Source organism: Mustela erminea, chromosome 13, assembly GCF_009829155.1.
Source record: "Mustela erminea isolate mMusErm1 chromosome 13, mMusErm1.Pri, whole genome shotgun sequence".
Lineage (NCBI taxonomy): Eukaryota > Metazoa > Chordata > Mammalia > Carnivora > Mustelidae > Mustela > Mustela erminea.
The window spans coordinates 92,056,200-92,078,445 of record NC_045626.1 but is presented as its reverse complement, the minus strand read 5'-3'; the positions used below and the strand labels follow the sequence as shown (position 1 = coordinate 92,078,445).

The window sequence follows — 22,246 nt, the reverse complement described above, 5'->3', positions numbered from 1 at the left end:
CCCTCTGGGGGCCCTCCACACCCACGGCTCACCCGACACTCGAGGGGAGGCTGGGAGGGGCTCCTCTGTGGCCACGCCCACCACACAGTTGAGGGAGAGGGGTCCCCCAGGGCAGCACGCCTTCCACGGCTAATAGGGGAGCCCCGGGCCCACTGGCCAGGGGAAGGCGCTTGCTCAAGCCCACTCACACCCGCAAAGGACTTGGTGCCTGCCACCTCCTCAGGGGCCCCAAGACCACCTCAGTTTCAGTGTTGGGCTAGAAGCACCCAGAACTCAGCAAAGCTGTTGTGCTCAGGGTTACGGGTTCTTGAGTGAGGGATACAGACTCCCGGGGGTTGGACAGACAGCACTTACCACTCACGGTGATGCCGTGTGACACTGTGCACAGCATGTCGCCAACCAGGGACGCCCACCGAGCCTCTGTTTCTCCATGCACACATGGCCAGCCTCCCACAGGGCTGGCCTTAGTCTCTAGCCCCTGAAGAAGTCAAGCGGAGAGCCCACCACGGCCCAAAGCCCCCCATACATCACCCTGCAGCCGGGGCTCTCAGACCGAGACCCCAGTAGACAACCACAGTCTAACCACGTGGGATGTTCCAAGACTTTGGAGGTCACCACCTTCCCTGCCCTGGGGTGGGCCAAGGGCAAGTCTTTTGTTTGGAGTGTGCAGGTTGTGGACGAGCCAGCCCACAGCCAGGGACAATCTGTCTGGGTTGGGGCACGGCCGGCAGGCTGGAGAAGCAGGCCCTTCCCCGCCGGAGCACCCGGAGAACCCTTGCCCGGACCTCCAAGGGTCCCTGGGGCGAGGAGGCAGGAGGCCACCCCAATCACACCCTGAGGGGTGGGCTGCTCCCAGGGCCTGGGGCTCCCCCATCTTGAGCAGAGACCTGGGTTGTGGGCACTTCTCCACACCAACTCCCTTCCTGCCTCGCTTCCGCTCACAGAACCCAGGGGTGGACTTCGGGGACGTGTCTGAGCGGCTGGCCCTGCGCCAGAGGCTGAAATGCCGCAGCTTCAAGTGGTACCTGGAGAACGTGTACCCGGAGATGAGGACCTACAACGACACCCTCACGTACGGAGAGGTACCGCCTCCGCCGGGAGGGCCCCACAACCCGCACCCACGTGAGGGCTCCTGGGCATAGGATGGCAGTGGGCATGGGCGTGGCACATTCATGCATACCTGGTGCCTAGCAGAGGATGAGCCCAGACCCACCCGTGTACGTGCATACAGAAGCACACACTAGTAGGTGCAGATACGTACGCACACGTGCACACACCTGTGTACGTGCACACAGAAGCACACGCTAGTAGATGCAGAGATACGTACGCGCATTCGCACATAGGTGTGCGCAAATCCATGCATGAGTGTGCCCACATGTTCACGTGTGCACACGTGGATCCGTATACATACACTAGAGTCTGTACACATGTGTACAAGTGCACGTTCACGTGAAACTCTGCGTGTGCATGGTTTCTGATAGAGCTCACTCGTGCACAAGCCCACCTGCCTGGGCCCACAGAGACGTGCAGACACCCTCGTTCAGACCGGCTGCCGCGTGAGCATGTGCTCCTTTACCAGACACACCGACACACTCACGTGAACCGTTATGTTTGGAAGGCACAGTGCGTGCGTGTAAGTGCAAACAGCACGCACACGCGGACGCGGAGACAGCAGCCGCACAGACACGCGCACGTCACGTCCCCCTCGCGTGCACGACTACACACACAGGTCTCTTTGAAGCTGGCAAGAGGGTGCTGTGCCCCCCACACACATTGTCACCCTGGTCTGTGCTGTGGGGGGGGCGGCCTCCCTTCCCTCGGGGCTCCAGCTGTCTGGGGAGCCCAGCCCCGATGCGAGCACGCCGGCCCCGGGCTAGCGCTCAGCGGGAGGCTGGGCGAACGGGGTCCCGGGGTGGACAGTCCTGGCTGGCCGGGACTACAGCGCACACCTTCCTGAGGCGCCGGCCGCCCAGCTGGGCCCTCTGTCTCTGAATGGGGATGGGGTGGCCTTGCCCTGACCTTGGGGAACCCCCACCATGGGGTTTCTCCCTCGGTTTCTGGCTGTAGGTGAGAAACAGCAAAGCCAGTGGCTACTGCCTGGACCAGGGAGCGGAAGACGATGACCGCGCTATCCTCTACCCCTGCCACGGGATGTCCTCCCAGGTAGGGGCGCAGCAGGCTGTGAGTGGGCTCTCGGGGTGCTGTGGGGACCCTCGGGCAGGCCCCGTGCTGGGGGGACTAAGAGCAGGGCTTCTGGGGCCCAGCAGGCCTCGGGCAGGCACGGCACATTGCTTGCCTCTGTCCAGTCCAGCAGCTGGGGTGAAAACCCGTCAGGGCTGTCGTGTAGGTCACAGTGGGTCGTGTGGGAAGAACACGTTTGCCACCCTGTGGACGGAACCAGAAGCGCTGCCTAGAAGAAGGGTCAGCCCTGGTTCTTACCGCTGAGGTCCTCCCCGGGGATGGGGGCTTTAAAAAGGTCTACACCCACGTCCAGACGCCAGGCCTCCTAGAGAACCAGATGGCCCAGGGGCAGATTAGGACTCTGGTCTCCGCGAATCCCGGCTGGTAAAGACAGCACTTCTCCAGAAGGAGCGCTGGTGTCGTTTCAATTAAGCCCCAGAGGGCTTTCCCCACGTGATCTTCGCTCGGCCCCAAGCACTCTGAGGGTCTGAGCCTCACTCACGCACGTCCCTCCAGCGGAAACCCGCGGGGACCTGTGCCAGGCCCGGGCATCGAGGAGCTGCCCCGTCCACACCGCCCGCCTGGCGGTGCATCTCGGGCATGAGCACTTAGCCTGTGAGGCTGGGGCGGAGGGTGTGCCCCCACCTCCCGCGCCTCGTCCCAGGACCCCGGCCGGGCGGCTTCCACATTGACAAAGACAGAATCACCCATCACCCATCGCAGTCAAACGTGGCCTCTGGGAGGAAATCCACCGGGCTTGTCAGAGGCCATGGACGATTCCGGGGCCGCAGTCCACACGAGAGGCCCCGTCCCGCCGGGTCCTCTGAACACACCAGCAAGCAGTCGCAGGAGGTGACCCGGCAGACGGAGGTTCCCCCAGAGTCCTGCAGCCCGAGGAGAGATGCCGCACACCACGTGCCCTGGGAGACCCCTCTGCACGGGGCTCACACGTGTGCAGTCTCGGCTCCAGCAAGCCCCGACCTGCGCTCCCCCAGCCGGCAAGCGCGCTGGCCCTCAGCTCGGGGGGCCTCAGACCCTCCCCACGTGGCCTCCGCCCAGGCCGCCCGGTTCTGAGGGCGTGCACCCCGGGAGAGCCAGACGCACAGCCTCGGGAGTCGGCGGCGCTTCGTGCTTCGCTGCTGCCATGCTCCCCACAGAGATCCGGGGAGACGGCGGACCCCCAGCCTTCCTGCGGGGCCCAAGTCCCCGCTGCGGGGCGTGCAGGGTGGGAGGCAGCGTGGCGCCTTGTGTGGGAACACCCAGCCTTCGGTGGGGAGCCGCCGTGCACACACTGGCCGCACGGGCGTGTGTGCACACGTGTGTGTGCACACGTGTGTGTGCGCAGGTGCTTGGACGGAGGAAGAGGACGGACAGGAGGGGCAGGGGTGAGGCAACCCCTGCTTGCAGACAAGCCCACACTACTCTTGAGCGCCTCTGGGTCATGTCTCCTGGATCCCCACCATCACCGCCGGGCAGGTGCCCTCGGGACCGCCTGCTGCCAGGCAGGGAGGGCTCACGTGGCTTGCCCCAGGCCGCGCAGCTGGCGTGGCAGGACCTCTAGGGCCGGTTTTCCTCCTGAGCATTCGCTTGCTCTTCCCATGGTGTTTTGCAAACGTGAAGTAGGACCCAGACGTGCGTAGACTTGGGGCTGCTCCCCTCGTGGAAATAAGTGCTCACCTCGTGGTTGTGTGAGGGAGCACCCTAGGGGGGTGTGAAATTCTCTCTCCAGCAACTGGGGTCCGAGGAAAGTTCTGGAAAGGAGGTTAAGGCAGTGCTGCTGGGGGACCCTGGGGGAAGGCAGGGGCCGGGGGAGCAGGGCGGTCTGGGGGGCGTCCGCAGGTGGGCTCCCTGTGCGCCCCCCCCACTCCCCCTGGGCCTGGGCCTCCCCAAGGAAGCTCCGGAGCCCGGGCTGGCGGCCGGGGGTGCCCCCCCCCGTTCCCTGACCCTGGGCCGCCCACGTCCTCTCCCAGCTGGTGCGGTACAGCGCCGAGGGGCTGCTGCAGCTGGGCCCCCTGGGCTCTACCGCCTTCCTGCCCGACTCCAAGTGCCTGGTGGACGACGGCAGGACCCGCGCGCCCGCCCTGAAGAAGTGCGAGGACGTGGCCCGGCCCGCGCAGCGGCTGTGGGACTTCACCCAGGTCAGCGGGGCTGCGGGGCCCGCCGTGGGGAGGGGCCCGCCGGTCCGGTCACAGCGCTGGGGCGGCCCCACGCTCCTGCCTCCTCGGGCCCCCGGGGACGGGGTTTAGATGGAAGGCACAGGGTGTGGGCGACCCCCAGACGGCCTCGTAGCGGCTGCCGGCGGAGCTCCGCTGGAACCAGCCCCTGCCGGGCCCTGGGGCTGTGGGCACGAGGGGTGAGCAGATCCAGCCCCAGAGCAGAGACTCCAGCGGCCCCTGTGGCAGGTGGGGCGTCTGCGTGGGAACCGCACCCTGATCCCTAGGGTGCCGCCCACGCCCAGGAAGGGGGCCTCCTGCACCTCCCAGCCCCGCTGGCTCTGGGCTGCCGGTGGGCGGCCTCCTGCTTGTCCTTCTGTGCGTCTGGCCTTCCTGCCGGCGGCCCCTCCGCAGCCCCTCCTGCCCTCTGTCCTCCCTCAGCCCCCCCCCCACCGCACGGCGCCCCCCCCCCCCGGTTCCACACACCCTTCTCTGGGTGACCGGACGTCGCCTCCCCCGGCTCAGGCTCCGTGGTATGGCCTCCCGTGCAACCCCCCCAGGTCAGCCAAGGACACGTCCCCGCACGACCTCGCCTGGAGCCCCCATCCCCCTCCAGCCCTGAGCAGCACCCGACCCCTCTCCCTAAAGCCCACTTGGGTCCGAAATCCCCGCTGCTCACGGGGCTGCTGCAGCACATGACCGCAGACACGCACACTCCCACCGTCCCCACGCGGCCGGAGTTCCGTGTGACACCCGGTGTCTGCCCTTCTGCCTCCCCGGCTCCCCAGGCCCGTCCCTCCTCCCGCCCCCTGCTGCGCCCCCTCCCTGTCTCCGCATCTCTCCCCTGGCGAGGGCAACCACAGGGGAGGAGGGCCACCTGCTCCGGTGTGACCTCATTGTCCAGTCACGGCTGCTCAGACCCTAAGGTCACATTGCCGGGTTTGGGGTGTGGACTCGGTGTGTCTGACCTGCTTGTCTAGAACTCTCCGCCCATGGTTCTCTGTTGCAAGGCTCTTGGGACTCTGAGACCGAGGGAGCCACTTCCAGTCTCCCCCGACCATCCGGCCCACGCCCTGAGCTCCTGCCTTCCCCTCCGTGGGCCGCAGGTGTCTTCCAGGAGACATGTCTGTCTCCGTCCCCCAATTTCATCCCCACACACTCTCTGCCATTGGTCCCACCAAGCAGACTCATGACAGATAAACACTGTCGGGCGACCCTGCCCTCCACGTTGGGGTCTGGGGGTTTCTGGCTGCAGGAGAGGCTGTGGAATGAGCGGTCACGGATGCAGGCACAGCCTGTAAGGGTCAGAGGTCCCCAGGAGGCCCGGCTGGGGTCGAGACAGCGAGAAGGACCTGTTTGAAAAAGAATGGAGAGTGTATAGTGTACCGTCCTGGGGTTCTCAGGCTTGGGCCAGAGTCTGGGGGACCAGGGGGTCTGCAGGGGTGACCAGGGGGCAAATTGGACATGACAGGAGGCGGGAAGCACCTGGGGGAGCCTCCATCTGAGGGGCCCCATCTCCCTTGTGTTAGTCACTCCCCAGGAACAAGGCAGGTGACATGGGTAATGGGATGGAGATGCCTGAGGACAGACGGACAGGAGGGGCCAGAGGGCCAGGAGGAGACAGAGGGCCAGGAGGGGACTGAGGGCCAGGAGGCAGAGGAACTAGGGGGAACAGAAGAACCAGAAGGGGGCAGAGGGATGAGGACCATCCCCCGAGTCTCGGGTGACGGTCGTGCAGTGACCTGCGTGAGGCTTGTCATCACCCCCGCTCCCGAGATGCTCTCAGGACGGGAGCCCTGGGCGTCCATGCTGACTTGGGGCACCTCCCTGCAGAGCGGCCCCATCGTGAGCCGGGACACCGGCAGGTGCCTGGAGGTGGAAATGTCCAAGGACGCCAACTTCGGGCTGCGGCTGGTGGTGCAGAGGTGTTCGGGGCAGAAGTGGACCATCAGGAACTGGATCAAGCACGGGCGGCACTGACCCCCAGCCCTCCACCCCACACCCCTCCCTGACGCAGACCCTGAGCACCTGGGGAAGGCGGCGGGCTCCCCGGCTGGGCCGGGGGTTGGGACTCAGGCCCCTCCCGCCTGCCGCGCCACCGGAACCCAAAGGGCCCCGGCCACGCCCTGCCCATCCCCGGCCGGGACCTCGCCTCGGCTGCCCGCAGGCCATGACCCTGGGACAGCGGGGACCTCCCTGTGCACTCCGGAGGCAGAGGCCAGGGACTGGCCACCCCTCCAGGAGCACAGACCCTGAAGCCAACTCCAGCTCCAAATCACGTGCCTTTTCTACAGTATTCCTGTCCAGGCCGCCGGGACGGCCAACTGTGCATGTGCTGAAGCCCCCTGTCCATTCCCCCCTCACGGAAATGACCCCCGTGAACTCAGAGGGCGGCTGAGCTCCCGTCCGCTCCAGGCAGAACTGTGGCCCCTTCCCTCTTCTGGTCATCTAGGGCAAGACCCAGGAGAGCAGAGCAGTGCTCTCGCCGAGGCTGGGGAGCAGGAGCCGGGAGCCGTGGCACCGTGGTCCCCACGAAGCCTCCGGCTGGGGAGACAAGGAGACTGTGCTGCTTCGGTCCAGCGCAGCGCAGAGCTAATGGGACGGAGCTCGTCCCGTCCGCAGGAGTCCCAGCTGCTGGGTCATCCGGGGTCGGGGCCCCTGTTGCAGTGTCTCGCCCGGGGCCAGGAGCCTTCCCTCGTTGCTCTGAGGCAGGGCTCAGCCAATGATGACCCACGGCCCTGCGCCTGTTTTTCTAAATAAAGTTTTATCGGCACATAGCCACACACGTGTTCATGCATTGGCAGGCACAGCCTTCTTGCTCCGGGGCGGGAGCACAGAGGCTGTCCCGGGGCTCCGAGACGACAGGGCCGTCGTCTCTGGGCAGGGCCATGCTCCATGATCGCAGTGAACACTGCAGGGCCCTGGGAGGGAAGCTGGACACAGTTGCGCCTGTCCCCGTCCCCCATCAGACTCTGTGCGCGCCGACACTAGCTGCTCCCTGATAGGACCAGCACCCCCTACTGGCTGTACCCCGAGGCCAGTGGCACCTCGCTGCTCCCTAACTCTGGGTGGAAGTCCTGGGCTGTCCAGCAGCAGGACCTCCAGGCTGACCTGGCTCACCCAGACAGATGCCAAGCTTCTGCAAACCAAACCGCCCGGTCCCCCCAGTGTGGGTCCCCGATGCCCTTCAGGGGTCACCCAGGGGCAGAACCTGTGGCCCCATCTGTGACTCCCCATTCTTGTCGAGTGGTCTCGAGCCAGCTGCCAGGATGTCTGGACAAGAGGGCTTCACGCCGAGGGCACGTGGGACTCACCTCTCGTCGTCCTGCTGGGGCCAGGCAGCCCACCTTCTGGGGGGGCAGGGCACCCGGCTGCCCCCCCAAGGGAAAGCATCACAACCGTCACCCACACCGTGGCTCTTTCCAAAGACGAGGGCATTCTGGGGGTGCCGGGGGTCTCAGACCTGGGGCCGCAGCTGCCCTTCCTCTCCCAGGGTCAGAGTCTCTGGGGAAGGTGCGGGCTCTGACCTACTGTTGGGGTCAGAGAGGTGTGTGGGTCATGCATTCGCCGTTCTCTGGCCTCGCAGAGACAGTCTGCACCTCACTCTCCCTCATCCCAGACCCCTCCCCCTGCACCCTGCCCCCTGGGCACCCTCTCTCACCAGCCCCTCCTCCCCTGCTTCTTCCTGGGGTCCGGTGCCCTGCTTCCTGCTGCTGGGGAAGCCCTGACCGGGCCCAGCTTCTCCCCAGAGAACTCTCCCAGCTCCAACCCAAGTCCCCCCAAAGCCCTGCTCTATTTCACGTGGAGGCAACCAGCTGGCCAGAGTCCATCTCTCGCCGAAGACCCGAGGACACGACAATCCAGGAGTTTCCAAGTGAAGGTGAGCCACGTCACAGCCATTGGCACGTGAAGCGGGTTGCCCGTGGTTTAAAATAGGACAATGTCGCCGCTCAAAGTATAACACTCACGGTGTCACGATTCGTTAGGCAAACGGACAGTCCCATCCAAGCCGCCGGTTGTGGCCCTGCAGCCTCACAGAAGACGGGGGCCTCTCCACAAACCTCCCGTCCTTCTGGGAGACAAGCACGTCCTGGAAGCCTGGTGGCTGTCGGGTCCTGGCCGGCACCCAGCTCTGGGGACGCGGGTCCCTGGGGGGCAGGTGGGGGAGGGGAGGGTTCTGTCGACCACGACGGACAAAGCCGCCTTCTTCACGAGGCACGGTCGGTGTCACGGAGCTCCTCCAGCCCTGACTGCCTCGGGAGCAGCCCTTTTCCAGAAGAACCACCCGGGAATCCGGGGGCATAACTCAATCCAGAGGCCCATCCCGCCAAAGCAGCTCCCGCCAGGTCGTGCTGTGGACACGGCCCTGCCCAGTTTTGTGGTCACCGCGTGGCGGGGCCGTGGCAGGTGGGCGTCCCCATCCGTGCAGGACCCCGTCTGTCCTAACTCACGGTGACACGCACGCTGCTGGGGCCCCACCACCATGGTCCGTGGGCTGTCCTGAGGTGAACGCAGCCCCTCCAACCCTCTGTCCTCCCTGTCACCTCTAGGGGTGTCTGCAAGCCGGACCAGACCCACCTGGCAGAGTCAATTTTTACATTTTCAGGAGTTTTGTGAACCGGTTGTGAAATGCAGCTATTACCAAAAGTAAATGATATGAACCTACCATTCAATAAACTCCACTGAAAACAAAGACAAGCAACCCTCGAAACTCATCACTCACTTCCCTCTTGCCGTGATTTGCGTCTGTCCCGAGGCGCAGGTGAGGGCGCGCCCCAGGTGGCGGGCTGGTGGCCGGCCAGGGTCGTCGGTGGAAACACTCGTCAGTGGGAGCGGGCCGCGCCACACACCAGGCCGGGGTTGCGGAGAGCCGCTGCCGGACAGCCCCCAGCACCCCTCTGTTGGCGTCCCAGCCCCCGCCCCACAGACTCTTCCCAGCCCCATGACACAGGCGGCTCAGACAGAGAAGGCCTCCGGCCAGGCGGCCTCCTCTCCCAACCTGCCGGAAAGTGCCGGAGAGCATTCTGGGAAGAAGGCGGAGGAAGAGGGGAAGGTTGAAGGAGAGAGGGGAGAAATATGCTTAAAACTGCAGCCCCACTTCCTCCTTGAAATGACCCTGAGTAGTGCTGAGAACTCGTGTGTCCATTTTACAGGCGGGGAAGCAGAGGCTCGGAGGACCGAGCTGGCCGGGCGGCAGGCCCGCCCTCTCCCCGGGGAGGTCCAGGGGCGCGTCTCGGTTCCGCTGCATCCCAGACCTGTGCCCCTGCACCCTGCCTGGCTGCCCAGCATCGTTTTCTCCCTTTCTGAGCGACACTCACGTTCAAACTGCAGAGATAGAAGCAAGTAGAACTTAATGATACTTAACAGCAGGTCCTCTTCTTCTGCTAAAGCAATTACAAATGGGCTCTGCCACGAATTCAGAAAAATCCATGTTTTCGTTTAGAACGGTTCACTGGTAACCAGACCTGATGACCAGCGGGCTCGGGCCGGGCTGCGGCCGGGCAGCGGCTTCTGATGAGAGGCCGGAGCACAGACATTGTTTCCTTGCTCTTGACGCAGATAATGCGCATCAGAACTTAATTGTGTCTCGTGAAAATGCTCGTGGCTCCCATGAATCTCCATTTACGGTTGAGACCCACGGAGCGCGTGGACTCCGTGGGAAGCAGGGGTCTGGCCCAAGGGTGGGGTCCCCAAGAGAAGGGCAGGGGAGTGGGCGGGGGAGCAGGTTGGGGGGAGCATGCAGCAGGGCAAGGGAGTGGAGGGGAGGGTGCTGGGGAGCGGGAGGAGTAGGGGGCGGGGGAGGGGAGGGGCGGGGGAGGGGAGGGGAGAGCCTGGCCGGGGCTGGCCCCAGACCCTAGATTCAGTGGGACGAAGACGACTGCTTGGAGCCCTGGATGCTCCCCCCTCCCCCCGCGGCAGTGGCCTCAGGACAAAGAAATGGGATGGGGGGCGGGGGGGCGGGCGCATTGGGCTTCGCAGCCTCCTCCGCAGGCCCCCTGGTGCCCAGGCAGTGCTGGGGTCCCCGACCCAGCTCCAGGCGCAGGGAGGGGCCTGGGATGTGTGGGTCCTGCCCCAGCGCGCTCTGGGCACTGGCGGACAGCAGGGCTGAACTGTCACCCCAGGCACACCCCAGAAGGATGCCCGGGGGGGCAGGGCGGTGGGAGGCAGGGGCCAGGGGAGCTTAGCCCTGGGCACCACCGGGCCGGACAGGCCGATTCCAGGGCAGAGACCCGCTCCGCAACCCGGAAGGACCCCTGCTGGCATAAATGTGCGCTGTGACCCATCACCTGACCGAGCCCTGCGGGTAGGTCCTGCCCACGAGCCCCATAGCCCTTCCCGAACCCGGTGAAATTCGGCCCCCAGGGGCTGAGTACAGGGGGGCTGGGCCACATGTGCACCTGGCTCTCAGGGGGCTTTCTCGCAGGGTCTGGCCCAGGCCGCTCCCTGAAGGTTCACGGGGCCAGTAGGGAGTTTATGGGGGTTTTCCGGCCAATTCTCGTGAGCTTCCTGCCCAAATCCATACCGATTTAGGCAGAAAGCTCGCCAGAATTGGCCTGTGTTTTGCGACGATTCGGACCGCACTCACGTCCGCTGTTCACAGCGCTTTCTGGCTCGGCGCGTGTGGCGGTCATCCAGGAACTTGGCCGGGGACACGCAGCTCCCGTGAGGACCGCCGCACAGGGGAGCTTTCCGGGGGGCAGAGTCGAGGGAGGGGGTCCGGCTGACCATCGGCCTCCGAGTTCCGGCCCGGTGTGGCGCTGGAGGTGGGTGAGGCCTCCGGGGTGGGGGGCGTGCAGGTGGCTCCCCTCCGAGGGTTCTGCGCAGCTCCCAACAGCCCGGCTTCCTCCTGGGTGGCAGGTGGACTCCTGAGGTGCGGCTCAGGGGTCCACAATCTGGAGGGCTTGGGGGCCAGTTCTCTGGGGACAGAAGCCTGAAAATCCAACCTAGAATTAGGCCCTCGGGGCATGGCAGGCCCGATCTGCCGGTCGCTGGGGCGGGCTCCCCGGGCCTGCTCCCGGACTCTGGAAGCACGTCTGAGCACACGGCCTGGAGCAGCCAGTCCTGAGGGGGGCAGGAGCCCCCTAACAGGCAGGGCCTCCCCCACTGCCCGCCGCCCCAGCGTGAGCCCAGAGTACGCCCAAAATCGCTGGCCTATCCGACGTTGCCCTGAACGTGACCTGTGACCTGTGACATGGAGCCTGAGGCCCCTCTGGACCTGCGCCGGGTTCTCAGGCAGTGGCCAGCGCCCTGCAGCCTCTTGGGCGGCCCTGGCGGGAGTGGGGTCTAGTGGTCAGCTCCGACCATGACTGGCCCCGGGGGAGCCTGGCTGGTCCCTGCATCTACCCCGCGGGCCTGTCGCTTCCTGGATGGCCAGTTCTCTAAAAGAAAGGGAGAGAGCCCCACTGAGTGGCTTTCCCACGTGACTCCCGGCAGCCGGTGGCCGTCCCCCCGGGGCTGGTGAAGTTTGCCTGGGATGAGTCCTGGAGCCTCCGGAGACTCAGAAAAGGGACGTCCCCCCACCTCCCAGACCATCCGAACTTTGTTTCAGAAGTCGCTGCTCTGTGCCCCGAGCCCCGGGGGCCGTGCCGCCTCAGGACAGCTGGCCGAGTGGCCACGCAGAACGGAAGCCAGCGGTCAGGGACTCCTGCTGTGGCTGGGCACGGAGAACCAGAAACAGGAGGGACCTCTCTCAGGCCCCCGGGACCTCAGGCTGCAGAGTCCCCACACTGCCTCGGGGCATGGCTCATCCCGGGGCTCCGGGTCAACATGGGGAAGGGCCCTCCTCAGAGCCTGGGGCGGCACTTTAAGCAGCTTCCGGAAAGCCTCGGGTGTCCCAAAGAGGAAGGGACTCCAGGCCACGCATCAGGCACAAGGGCAGGCCTTGTGGCACGGTGTCGTGCTCCCTCCCGGTCCCACTGGCCCAGGGCTCTGAGCTCCTAGAGCTCCTAGGGCTTAGTGCTGGTCCCGGGACCTTCAGACATCGAGGTCCTCAAAAGGTCAGGGAGACCGCGGCCCGTCTGGGCATCAGGAACGTGGACATCCCACGGCGGGTGCTCTGGGGGCATGGAGTGAGTCTGCAGGGCACATGCTGAGACATCCCTCAAAACAAGTGAAGATGGTTCTGGTGCCTGGCCCCCCTTCTTCCTGGAGGCCTCCCGCAGGCTGGAGTGAGGCTCACCTCCAAAGTCAGAAACCGTCCTCGGGAAGCAGGACTTACTCCTGAACCACACTGGCTTGACCCTCTCCCGCCAAGGCCCGAGCCCAAAGAATCTGGTGGACACAGACTTCCAGAAGCTCCCCACCCTTGCCTCTGCCCCTGAGTGCCCACCCCATGCCCCTCCCCTGAACCCACAGGGAGTGGCCTGTCCCAGCGAGCCGAGGACAAGACCGCGGTCACTTGTGAAAATGGCTGGCAGACCATCAAAGCGGCTCTCTCTGCGGCGGGAAGGGCCGCACAGAGCCACAGCGCACCCTGCCAGGACGCCCAGAGCCGGCAGGCGGCAGGCGCTGCCCCAGCGCGGGGGAGACGGAACCCGGCGAGGGGCAGAGGGCTAGTGAGCCCCAGCGACGACTCGCTCAGCAGTGCCTCCCGTGGACGTGGACAGGCCCGTGAGGAGGCCCCCCCTGCGCCGGGATCCGTGGGGCCCCCAAGACCGTGTCCACCGGGAGCCTCAGCAGGTGGCCTTGTTAGGAGTAGGTCGTCGCAGGTGTAAGAAGTTCAGCTGAGATGGGCTGCGGGTCAGGCGGGTCCTGACCCATGACTGGGGTCCTTGCCGGGGGAGGTGAGGACGCAGACACACGCGGAGGGAGGAAGCCCAGGAAAGACGGAAGCTGCCGACCAGACCCAAGCCCGTCCGGCCTCCGGCTCCCCGTGCTGCGCCGGCGCCCACGCCCACCCTGCTTTGTCACCGCACCGCGCAGGCAGGGGCCGGAGCTCCCGCCGTCCTGCAGGCACACGGGGCGCCGGGTCCCCTCCTGCCAAGGCTGAGCGGGGTGGGTGCGGCTGTCTCTCCCGGGGTTGCCCGTGAGCGTGTCCTCGCGGGCTGTGGAGTGCCCGTTTTCACACCTCTGTGGCTTGTGTTGGCGCGCTCACCGTTGAAAGGGGCCCCCAGCGGGGAGGGGAAGTGTGCACCCCTAAGCCCAAGAAGGCTGCCGTGGGCCGGCGGGGGAAATGCGGGGGTCTCCCGTGCTTTGTTCAGGGGGAGCTATAGCCGTTGGCGGAGGTCGATGGCGCTGAGTCGACAGCGTAGATTAAATAAGGCGTCTTCCCACAGAAACACACCACACAAAGCCATCTTTTGGTCCACGAACAGAAGTGTGACCCGAGGCCCTCAGGAACGTCACTGTGTGTCCCCAGGAGCCACGGCCCAGCGTCCGCTGATGGGCACTCGCAGGGACTGCACGGAGCATGGTGGCCACAATGAGGACTGCGTGTGTTTGTGCACAGCGAGAGGCGGTGCCACTCTTCTCTAGAGGTCAGGGAAGGTCAAGGTGTGACTCCTGGCTCGGGGCCCGGCCACACGCAGCTGTTCTGGGACTGTCCCGTCCGGCACAGCCAGGATAGGGGGTGTCTTGTCCGTCACGCCCGTGAGGCCGTGAACTCAGGCCTGGGAGGGTGACAAGGAGGCCCCCTGACATCACAGGCTGAGTTTCCACCGCCAGAGAAAGGAGCCTCAGAAATTCAGGAGTTTCGAGCCGCGGAGTCCCTTCTGGCACACGGACGCCGCCCGGGTGTGCCCTGGGGAGGCGCGGAGCTCGGGGTCTGAGAGCGAGGGGGCAGGACGAGGTGATGAGGGGCCGCACAGAGCGGGCAGCCCGGCGGCCAAGGGTCCCCCCAAGGCTTCCATGGCCTGAGCTTGACCCGTGGGCCCGTGCTGCTTCCTCCTGCTGAGACGAACGGCCCCTGCGCCGGCGGCCGGCGCTAATTACGCTGACAACCTTGACCATCGCACCGTGACGGCTCGGGGACAGAAGGGTGAGGAGCCTTGTTTGTGGTTTCTTCTGCTCTTTTAAGCACCCGATAGTCATCTTAAAATTAAATTAAAGCAGCTTATCGGTGCTAATTCCCGTCGACAGGGCCATCTTTCTTTCGGACTAATTGGCGGCGGGTAGCCTGCGGCCCTCTGATGTGGCTCTCGGGCGCTGTGGGCCCGGCGCTGCTGGGGGGCTTTGAAGTGACCCCTTTCAACCTGCATTCGTTTCTCCCCCAGAGGAACAGTGGCCTGGGCTCCAAGCCTTGTCCTTCAGACCCTCAGAACTCACCTTCACGGTGGTGTCCATCGCGTGGGGCCAAGTCCTCCCTGGTGGGCTTGCCCTTGCGTGTCCTCGGCAGGGAGAGTGGGGGGCTCGCTGCAGAGACCGCCCCCCAGGCCGCTCAGAAGACAGACACTAGCCTTCACTCACACCCGTCCCACGGCAGAAGCCAGCCATCCTCGCCTGCACAAGATAAGAAGAAACAGCCCAGCAGCCCTCAGCACACGTGTGCAAAGACAGATCGAAAACCTTCTGGGAGAGAATAACCCTAAGAATAGAGGAAGATCCCCAAAAGTGCTCCTCCTGGGAAGAACTTAAGAAGACAACGTTTTAAACTTTTTTTTTTTTTTAATTTATTTTACACGTTTAAGAAGGGCTTAGAGATTAGAAGGCAGGACTTAAGAATGAGGTGAAAACTACAGATTTCAGAGTTGAAGAAACAAAACAAGGCCCAAGACCGCAGAACAGGAAGCTCGGATGTGAACCCCACAGAGCAGCCGGGGACCGGCCGGGCCAGAGTCTCGCCTCTGATGTAGGAGGAAAGCTCCAGGCAGGCGCACTGATGACAGATTGTTTCTCAACACCTAAAAGGAAGCAACAGAAAGGAGCTGCCAGACTTCCACAAGCCCCAGGAAGGGACACTGCATAAGGACAGCAGTTGTCACCGGCCGGACAGGAAAACCAGACACAGATGTGCCAGAGGCGTCCCCTGACACGAGTGAGGGCCCGCTGCTCGGCTCGTGGACTGGGACACTGTCCTGGACCTCACGTGCCCATGCCTGCTGCAGGACCCCACATCGGAGGCCACCCAGGCTGGGCACAGGGCACTGGGGGACCCCTCCTGTGGCTGACGGACAGAAGCTGTGGGTGAGACGCTCCAGCATGCACCCGCCCAGGACAGCCAGAGAGCAGACCCCGAGCAGCAGAGGAGAGAGCTGAGGTCTAGGGGAAGTGCCCTGGGACAAAGAGACGACACGCAAGCCGGAGCCCATCCTGGGAGGAGACCAGGAAAGCCCGTCCGACGTCCCTCCCGAGCATGCCGGAGGGAAAAGCCACAGCCCCCGTGGAGTGCAGACGCTGTGGGCAGCTCTGCTCGGGAATGAGACAACACCGGCTAAGCGGACGCACTCCTAGAAGAGCACAGACCACCACCGCGCACCCTGTGTGGAGCCCTCGGGTTATCCCGTGGCCCCTGGGAGCCCGCATCGGCACAGCGCTGCTGCGGAATGAGCCAGCCCAGAGCGGAGGGTGCGGAAACCTCCCCTTGTCCCTCGCTACGGCGCTCTGAGCAAGGGGCTGGTGTTAAGCCCCACTTTGCAGATGGAGGAACTGAGGCATGGAGCACGGCTGTACCTTGTCTGGAGTTACGTTCTCGGGCCTGGTTGGATGGGTCAGGGTCCTCCAGAGAAGCAGAACCAAGCGGAGGGAGGGTTGGGTGGGTGACAGGCATCGCAGGAAACTTGTGAGGAATTTGCTCATGGAGGCAACAGCCTGGTGGGCAGGGGAGGGCTGGGTATTTGGCCCAGCAGTGGGCAGTGAACAGAGCAGTGGTCCACTAGGGAAAGGGGCAGACTGGTGGGCGGGGCAGGGGCCGGCAGGGGGGACGAGGTCTTTCCTCGTCTGGCACCTGCTCTGTCTACACGGCCTGCCCACTCTGTTGTGTCTACACGGCCTCCCCCCTCTGCTGTGTCTGGCGTCACCCTCTGAAGCGGCCCCACCAAGTGCGGGACCTGCCCGTGTTGTGTCTGCCACCCGGCTTTTTCATCCAGCCGACACCTGCCCCCTCTCCAGGTCACCCGTGCCTGGCCTGTGCCCGCGCCGCAGGGTCTGCCCTCCACCTGTCACTGTGGCCTCGGCTCCCGGCCCCTCACACGACAGACCCTTCTGTGCCCGTGTGAGGATCCGCCCAGCGCGGGAAGCCTGGTGTCGAAACTGTGTCCACGTGGCCGGCAAAGGGATCGCCCCACTTCTGAAGCTTTCAAAGCCCACACCAATCGGGAAACAGATGTGGAAACAGGCACTGGGCCAGGCAGCAGCGGGGTGGGGGGGGAGGTAGAGGAGCTGCACCCTAGAAATAGCACATCCGTCCCCCCGCCCCCGGCCAAGAAGGAAGAGCATCCTCTGGATGCCAAGGACACCAAGGCTGCGGCCACGCCAGGGACTGAGAGGCGGGAAGGACCCCCTCCCAGAGCCTCAGGGGCAGGGCAGGCCGGCCACACCCTGACTTTGGGCTTTGGCCTGATCTTTGGAGACATCAGCTGTGGTGGCTTGCAGTGACATCCCTGGAATCAGGTACATGCAGTGTGGCCATCTATGAGGGGGTCCCGGGGATGGCCCCGTGGAGCTCGGGTCCACCCGGGACCCCGTTCCCTCCGTGTTTCACAGAGCAGTTTTGCCACCGTCTTTGATTTGTCCCCGTCTGGGGAGGCCCGGCTCCAGGGACCCACCAAGGCATTTCCTCCCGAAACACGCGGTTTCTCCCGGAGATGGATTCTGAACATGTTTTCTCTTTTCCTACCATCTGCCGCAAACAACACTCTGTCAGATGGCACCTTGTGTTTCCTGTTGTTTAAGGTGCTCACGGCACTTGGTATTTTATCCCCGTGTGAAGAAACGAAACCAGACGTGTTTCCACCAATGGGACCTGGGAGATCTCAGCCCCAGACGGAAGAAAACACAAGATCGAAAAGCCAGGTCCTCTGGCGTCTGCGTTCCTGCACCAGACTGTCCTTTTCTAACAAATCCCTTTTGTACAAAACCCTATCCCTCAGTCGTTTGTTTGTGACTCAGGAATCTGGTCTTATCTGTGGAAGAACGGAAGTGTCTTTGCCCAGGAACGCAGAGACCCGCTCTGGGAGAGGGCACCAGTTAAGGATCACGCTCAGCTGGTCGAAATAGGTGCTTTGCTATTTACTTATTTCTCTCACTGCCAAGTCCCTTGGGAAGCATTACAGAGCTTCCAGGAGATCAGACTCTCTCCGGGTGATCTCAAGATGGCTGCTGTGGCTCCAGCCATCACGTGCACTTTCTAGGCAATGAAAATGAGGAAGGGGAAGGAGAAGAGAGTGGAGGCCTGGATCAGAAGGACCCAGGCTTTCCCAAAAGGCCTCAGGAGACTTGTTTTGTCTCCTGGGTTAGACTCACGTGGCCACCTCCAGCTGAGGGGAATCTGATAAGCTCGTTGACTTAATTAGAGAAAAGGAAACAGGGCTGGATGGATGCCGGTAAGCCAGTCGACAGCGTGGTCACCCCGTGGTTCTGAGCAGGGGTGGGGGGCAAACCCTTGCTGCCGCCCCACTGTTGTCCCACCTGCTGCCTTTGGGGAAGGCCCTGGAAGTTTCCGGATTGTGGAGATTGGGCCCCGGGGGCACAGGGTGTACATTTCAGGAACAGAGGGTTTGGCACAGGCCCCTTGGAGGCGCCAGACACCCCAGGCAGCCCTCTTCATGGCTCGCCCAGGCTCCCTGCCCCAAACACGTGTTCCTCGGCAGGGATAGCAGGGTCTGCACCCAGGAGTCCACCAAAGGAGGACGCGGCTGCCGGCGCACAGTAGGACAGCATCAGACCTGGCTGCTATTTCTCGAGGTGGGGACAGACAACTTTAAAAATGTCCGGAGGAGCCTGGGCGGGCTGCCGTCCTTGTGGGCTTGTAGCCTTTCCCAGCAGTGGCCTCGCCACGTCCAGCATGCTTGCCACAGCAGCCGCTGTCCCTCAGGGTCTCGGCTTCACCCTAGAGGGACCCCAATGGTCCCTGGTATAGGGTCGTTTACCTCCAGACCCCCCATTGTCCCTTTTGCTGTCAGGTACCACCCCCAGGCCGCCCTGTGCCCCCACCTGCATGTGCCACCAGAGCTCCCGGCCACATGGCCTTCGTGGCACCGACTACCCCTCCCCACCCCACCCCCGGTATTTCCCGGTCGTCCCGGTGTGTTCCATTCTCGGCCTGTGGAGGAACAGCAGCTGCCTTCCTGGGGGTTCCTCCTCCCGCACCCACACGCGGGAGATGCTCGCCTAGGGTGTCTAGTGGGCGATGGAGTGTCTGCTGCCTCACTTCGGGGCGGGTTCCCCGACCCACCCCCCAGCCTCTCTGCTCTGAGTCCAGGGAGCTCCTCCAGAAGCCAGGGTCACAGGGCTCGCCAGGATCCAGGTCTGCCAGGGGCTTCCCAGCACTTGGCAGTAAAAGGACCTGTCTGGGTTGTGTTGGGATCGGGGTCCTGATGGGGTGTGGGGGGCCAGGATGCAGACTCAGGGGGACCTGGGAGGGCTCTGCCGACCTCAGGACGAGGCAGCCCCCATGCTCCCCTCTGAGCAGGAGGCTGCGGCGGGGACGGAAGCGGAGGTCGAGGAAGCCGAACCACGATCCTTCCACCAAGCCACCGACTGCCTGAACCGCCAGCTGCCTGTTGTTTCCTCGCGAGCTCTTAGATCTTTAAAGGAAATCCGATTTCTTACTGTTCCCCCCGCTGACCATGGGTGCAGCTTGAGGTCTGACAGCGAGGGGCAGAGAACTTACCCAGCTCCCAGAAACCCAGGAAAATAAATGTGTAATTAAGAATCTCTGTAGCCATCCAAAAGGCTAATGAATGGGCACTTTCGGCAGTGCAGGGAGAGGGTTTCGATCCTTAAGTGTAGCAAATTGAACTCCGAGTCAATCTCCAGACCAAAGACCTGCCCATGGAGCGATGGCCAAGAAACACTCCTCAGCTCAGACTTTGTCCCAGGTATGGACTGGGACCAAAGAAAATGTCACTCGAAATCAATCCGAGCAGGGGCTTCTGCTGTCTCCTCATCAAACGCCAGGCTGGTCTGTAAATTCTCCATCCGGCAGGGGAGTGGGGGAGATGGAGAGTGAGGCTCAGATGCCCGCAACCCCCAGCCCCCAACAAGCCCGGGGCTGCCCGCATCCCCCGACCCAGCTAGCGGAGGGGTCCAAGCCTCAGAGACTCAAAGGTCCCGCTGCCTTGGCTCTCCTTTTGGAGAGAGACCTGGGGTAGAGCGGGAGGTGGGGACATGCTCTTGGGAAGCCTACGGTCCTTCCACCCACAGTGCCCCCTTCAAGCCCAGTCCTGCCCCTCATGGCTCCCACCCCCTTGAGATGGCCCAGAGGCACAGCCCTGAACAAGACAGACCCGAGGTCTTGCCCCAGATGCGCTGGTCAGTGTCCTAGCTTGAGGGCCACACCGTGAAGGTGTCTGGGACTCCTGGTGCCTGGAACAGCAGACACATAGTTGCTGGAACAGCCTAGCCCCCCAGCTCCTGGCAGCAGCACCCCCAGTTCCCCAGCTCAGCACAGGACAGGACCGGAGGGGGTGAAGCCCCAGGGAGCCGTGGGAAAGGCCTCGTCTGCGCCCTTAGAATCAGCAGGCAGGGGAACCCCATGAGCCCGCCTGTCTGCGTTTCTAAGCAGCCCCATGCTGCGGGTCCCAGGCCCCTGCTCTGAGCGACAAGGTGGAAACCCAGAGGGAAAACCGCATCACTGGGCCAGCCCCAGGCCGGCCAGCTGTGCCCACACCCTTCATTGGGAAAGCAGGTGTCTTGTCCCCCAACTCCCTGACCCTTGCCTGCTGCCACCCCGTTCACAGGGACATGAAATGCCGTTCCCAGGTGATGTAGGAAAGACATTAGGGTTTGACGCTGAAGGCCAAGAAAGAATTCGTGAGACAGGTCACAGGTGGAGGCCGTCTGCGGTCCTGCAATCGGCCCCTCCAAGCCCGATGACACGAGGCACCTGTGCGCCCTGAAGGCCCATCTGGACGCAGCTGCACTGACTTTCCAGCATGAGTGGCCGCTGGCCGGCCCGTGACCCTGCCGCGAACGACCCCGGAGGCCGTGGAGGCCGGGGAAGCCTGGACCCGCCGGGCGGACAGGCCGAGCCGAGACGGGCGCCGCCGCCTGCCCGCCGCCAGCCGGGACAGTCTCGGGCCCGGGAGGCGCTGCGGCTGCGTCTGGACCGGCCGAGGCCCACGCGCGGACACGCCCGCTTCCCCGCACAGGTGGGCGCGTGCCTAGCGCGCATGCGTGACCGCGCAGGTGCGGGGAGCCCGGGACTCCGCAGAGGGCGAGCGCACAGGGCTGGGGGAGGCGAGCGGCCGCGGGTCCGGGCCTCCGCCTGATTCCCGGCCCCGGGCGACAGTCCTGCGCCTGCTTGTCCCCCGGAGGTAAGGCTGGAGGAGCGGGGTCTGCCCTGGTCCCCGGGGCGGGGGCGGGGGTCGGGGGGCGGCCGGCGGGGTGTGTCCCAGCAGCGACACCTGGGAGCCTGGACGCCGGGTCGCCCCGGAGCCCTCCGGGCAGGCAGCCGGTTGCAGGCGCGCGGACTGCGCCGGCGCGAGCTGTCCCCCGACCAAGGGCTGGGGTGCCCGTTTTATCGCGGAGGCCGCTGGGGTGAGCCCGGAGACCCCGAATCCCCACGGGCTCCCAGGCCCTCGGCGGGCTGGCGCGGGGCTCCCTGGGCGAGCTGGGGCTGCCCGGGGCCTGGAGCCCAGGATCTGGTGCGGGTGGGGGGCGGGGGGGGGGCCGCCTCGCGGGAGTGGCCTGGGGGGGTCGGTGGCATCGGCCTGTTCCCGCACACAAACGCGTGTGTCCCCCTGCAGGCAGAGTGGACGGGTCTGGAGGCCTCTCGAGGACAGACTCCAGCGGTGACCTCAGCGGCGGCAGGAGAGGCCCCTGGAGCCTTGTTTGCAGCCGAAGCCTGGGCCTTGCGCACAGTGAGTGCACCTGGGCCGGACTGGCCCGTGGCCGGGGCCGCCTCCAGGGGAATTTCAGGGCTGGGCTCCCTCCACGGTGGACACAAGGCAGAGGGGCTGGAGATGGGCCGGGGTCCGGGGAGGGTGACCGGGTGAGTGCCCGGCGGGCGTGAGCCCCCCAGGTCAGGGCAGCCGGGGGCCTGGAACAGGGGTGGGAGCAGACCCCTGTGCCCCCCCACCCATCTACCCAAGTCCAAGCCCAAACCCGCACAGACGCATGCGTGTCCCCCCGAGGCCTGTGGGGTTTCGGGTCTGGGAACGCTCCGACCATGGTCTGTGCCCTCCTGGCTCTTGTGGCTGCCGCCCAGTGCCTGATCCGCTTTTTTAGGATCGGATTCCAGCGTGGCCGCCCCGCAGCATGGTGCGTTTCAGGCGTGCGGTGCCGGGACTCAGCCCTTCCACACACGGCCCGTGCTCCTGGGGGGAGGTGCTCGCCTGATCCCCTGGTTCCCTCCCTACCCCACCCCTGCTGAGCGCCCCTTCGCTCTGGCCGAGTCGAGTCGGTTCTTGGTTGTCTCTCTTCTTCCTTCGCGTGTTTGTCCTGCAGCTCCGCAGGCGCGGGAGGGCCTGTGGTGTTCGTCTTTCTCTGACTTCGCTCCGCGCAACACCCTCTAGGTCCATCCACATGGTTGCCGATGCCAAGACACCCTCCTCTCTGGGGCTGGCGACGTCCCATCGCTCGTGCACACCGCGCCTCCGTCCGCTCGTCCGTCTGCGGGCACACGGGCCGCGCCCCTGTCCTGGCTGCTGCCGATAACGCGGCTGTAGAGGGCTGCGTGTGTCCCTTCGAGTTACCGATTCGTATCTTTGGGTCAATACCCAGCAGTGCACTCGCTGGGTCGTAGGGTAGCTCTAAGTTCAGCTTTTAAAAAAAGAAGACTGTATTTATTTATTTGACAGAGACACCGTGAGAGA

The 22,246-nt window shown here is 64.5% G+C and overlaps 1 protein-coding gene across 4 annotated transcripts in view; it reads left to right on the top strand.

Annotated features, from left to right (window-relative positions):
* The window catches only part of GALNT9 (polypeptide N-acetylgalactosaminyltransferase 9), a 71,592-nt gene extending 64,340 nt beyond the window's left edge, over nucleotides 1-7,252 (top strand). For all 4 annotated transcript variants that reach the window (XM_032311543.1, XM_032311544.1, XM_032311546.1 and 1 more), the window contains 4 exons: nucleotides 945-1,082; nucleotides 2,068-2,163; nucleotides 4,152-4,319; nucleotides 6,168-7,252. In XM_032311543.1, coding sequence (XP_032167434.1) covers nucleotides 945-1,082; nucleotides 2,068-2,163; nucleotides 4,152-4,319; nucleotides 6,168-6,314 — 549 coding nt within the window. In that variant the 3' untranslated portion in view covers nucleotides 6,315-7,252. The remainder of the gene's footprint in view (nucleotides 1-944; nucleotides 1,083-2,067; nucleotides 2,164-4,151; nucleotides 4,320-6,167) is intronic.
* Nucleotides 7,253-22,246: the final 14,994 nt, after the last annotated feature.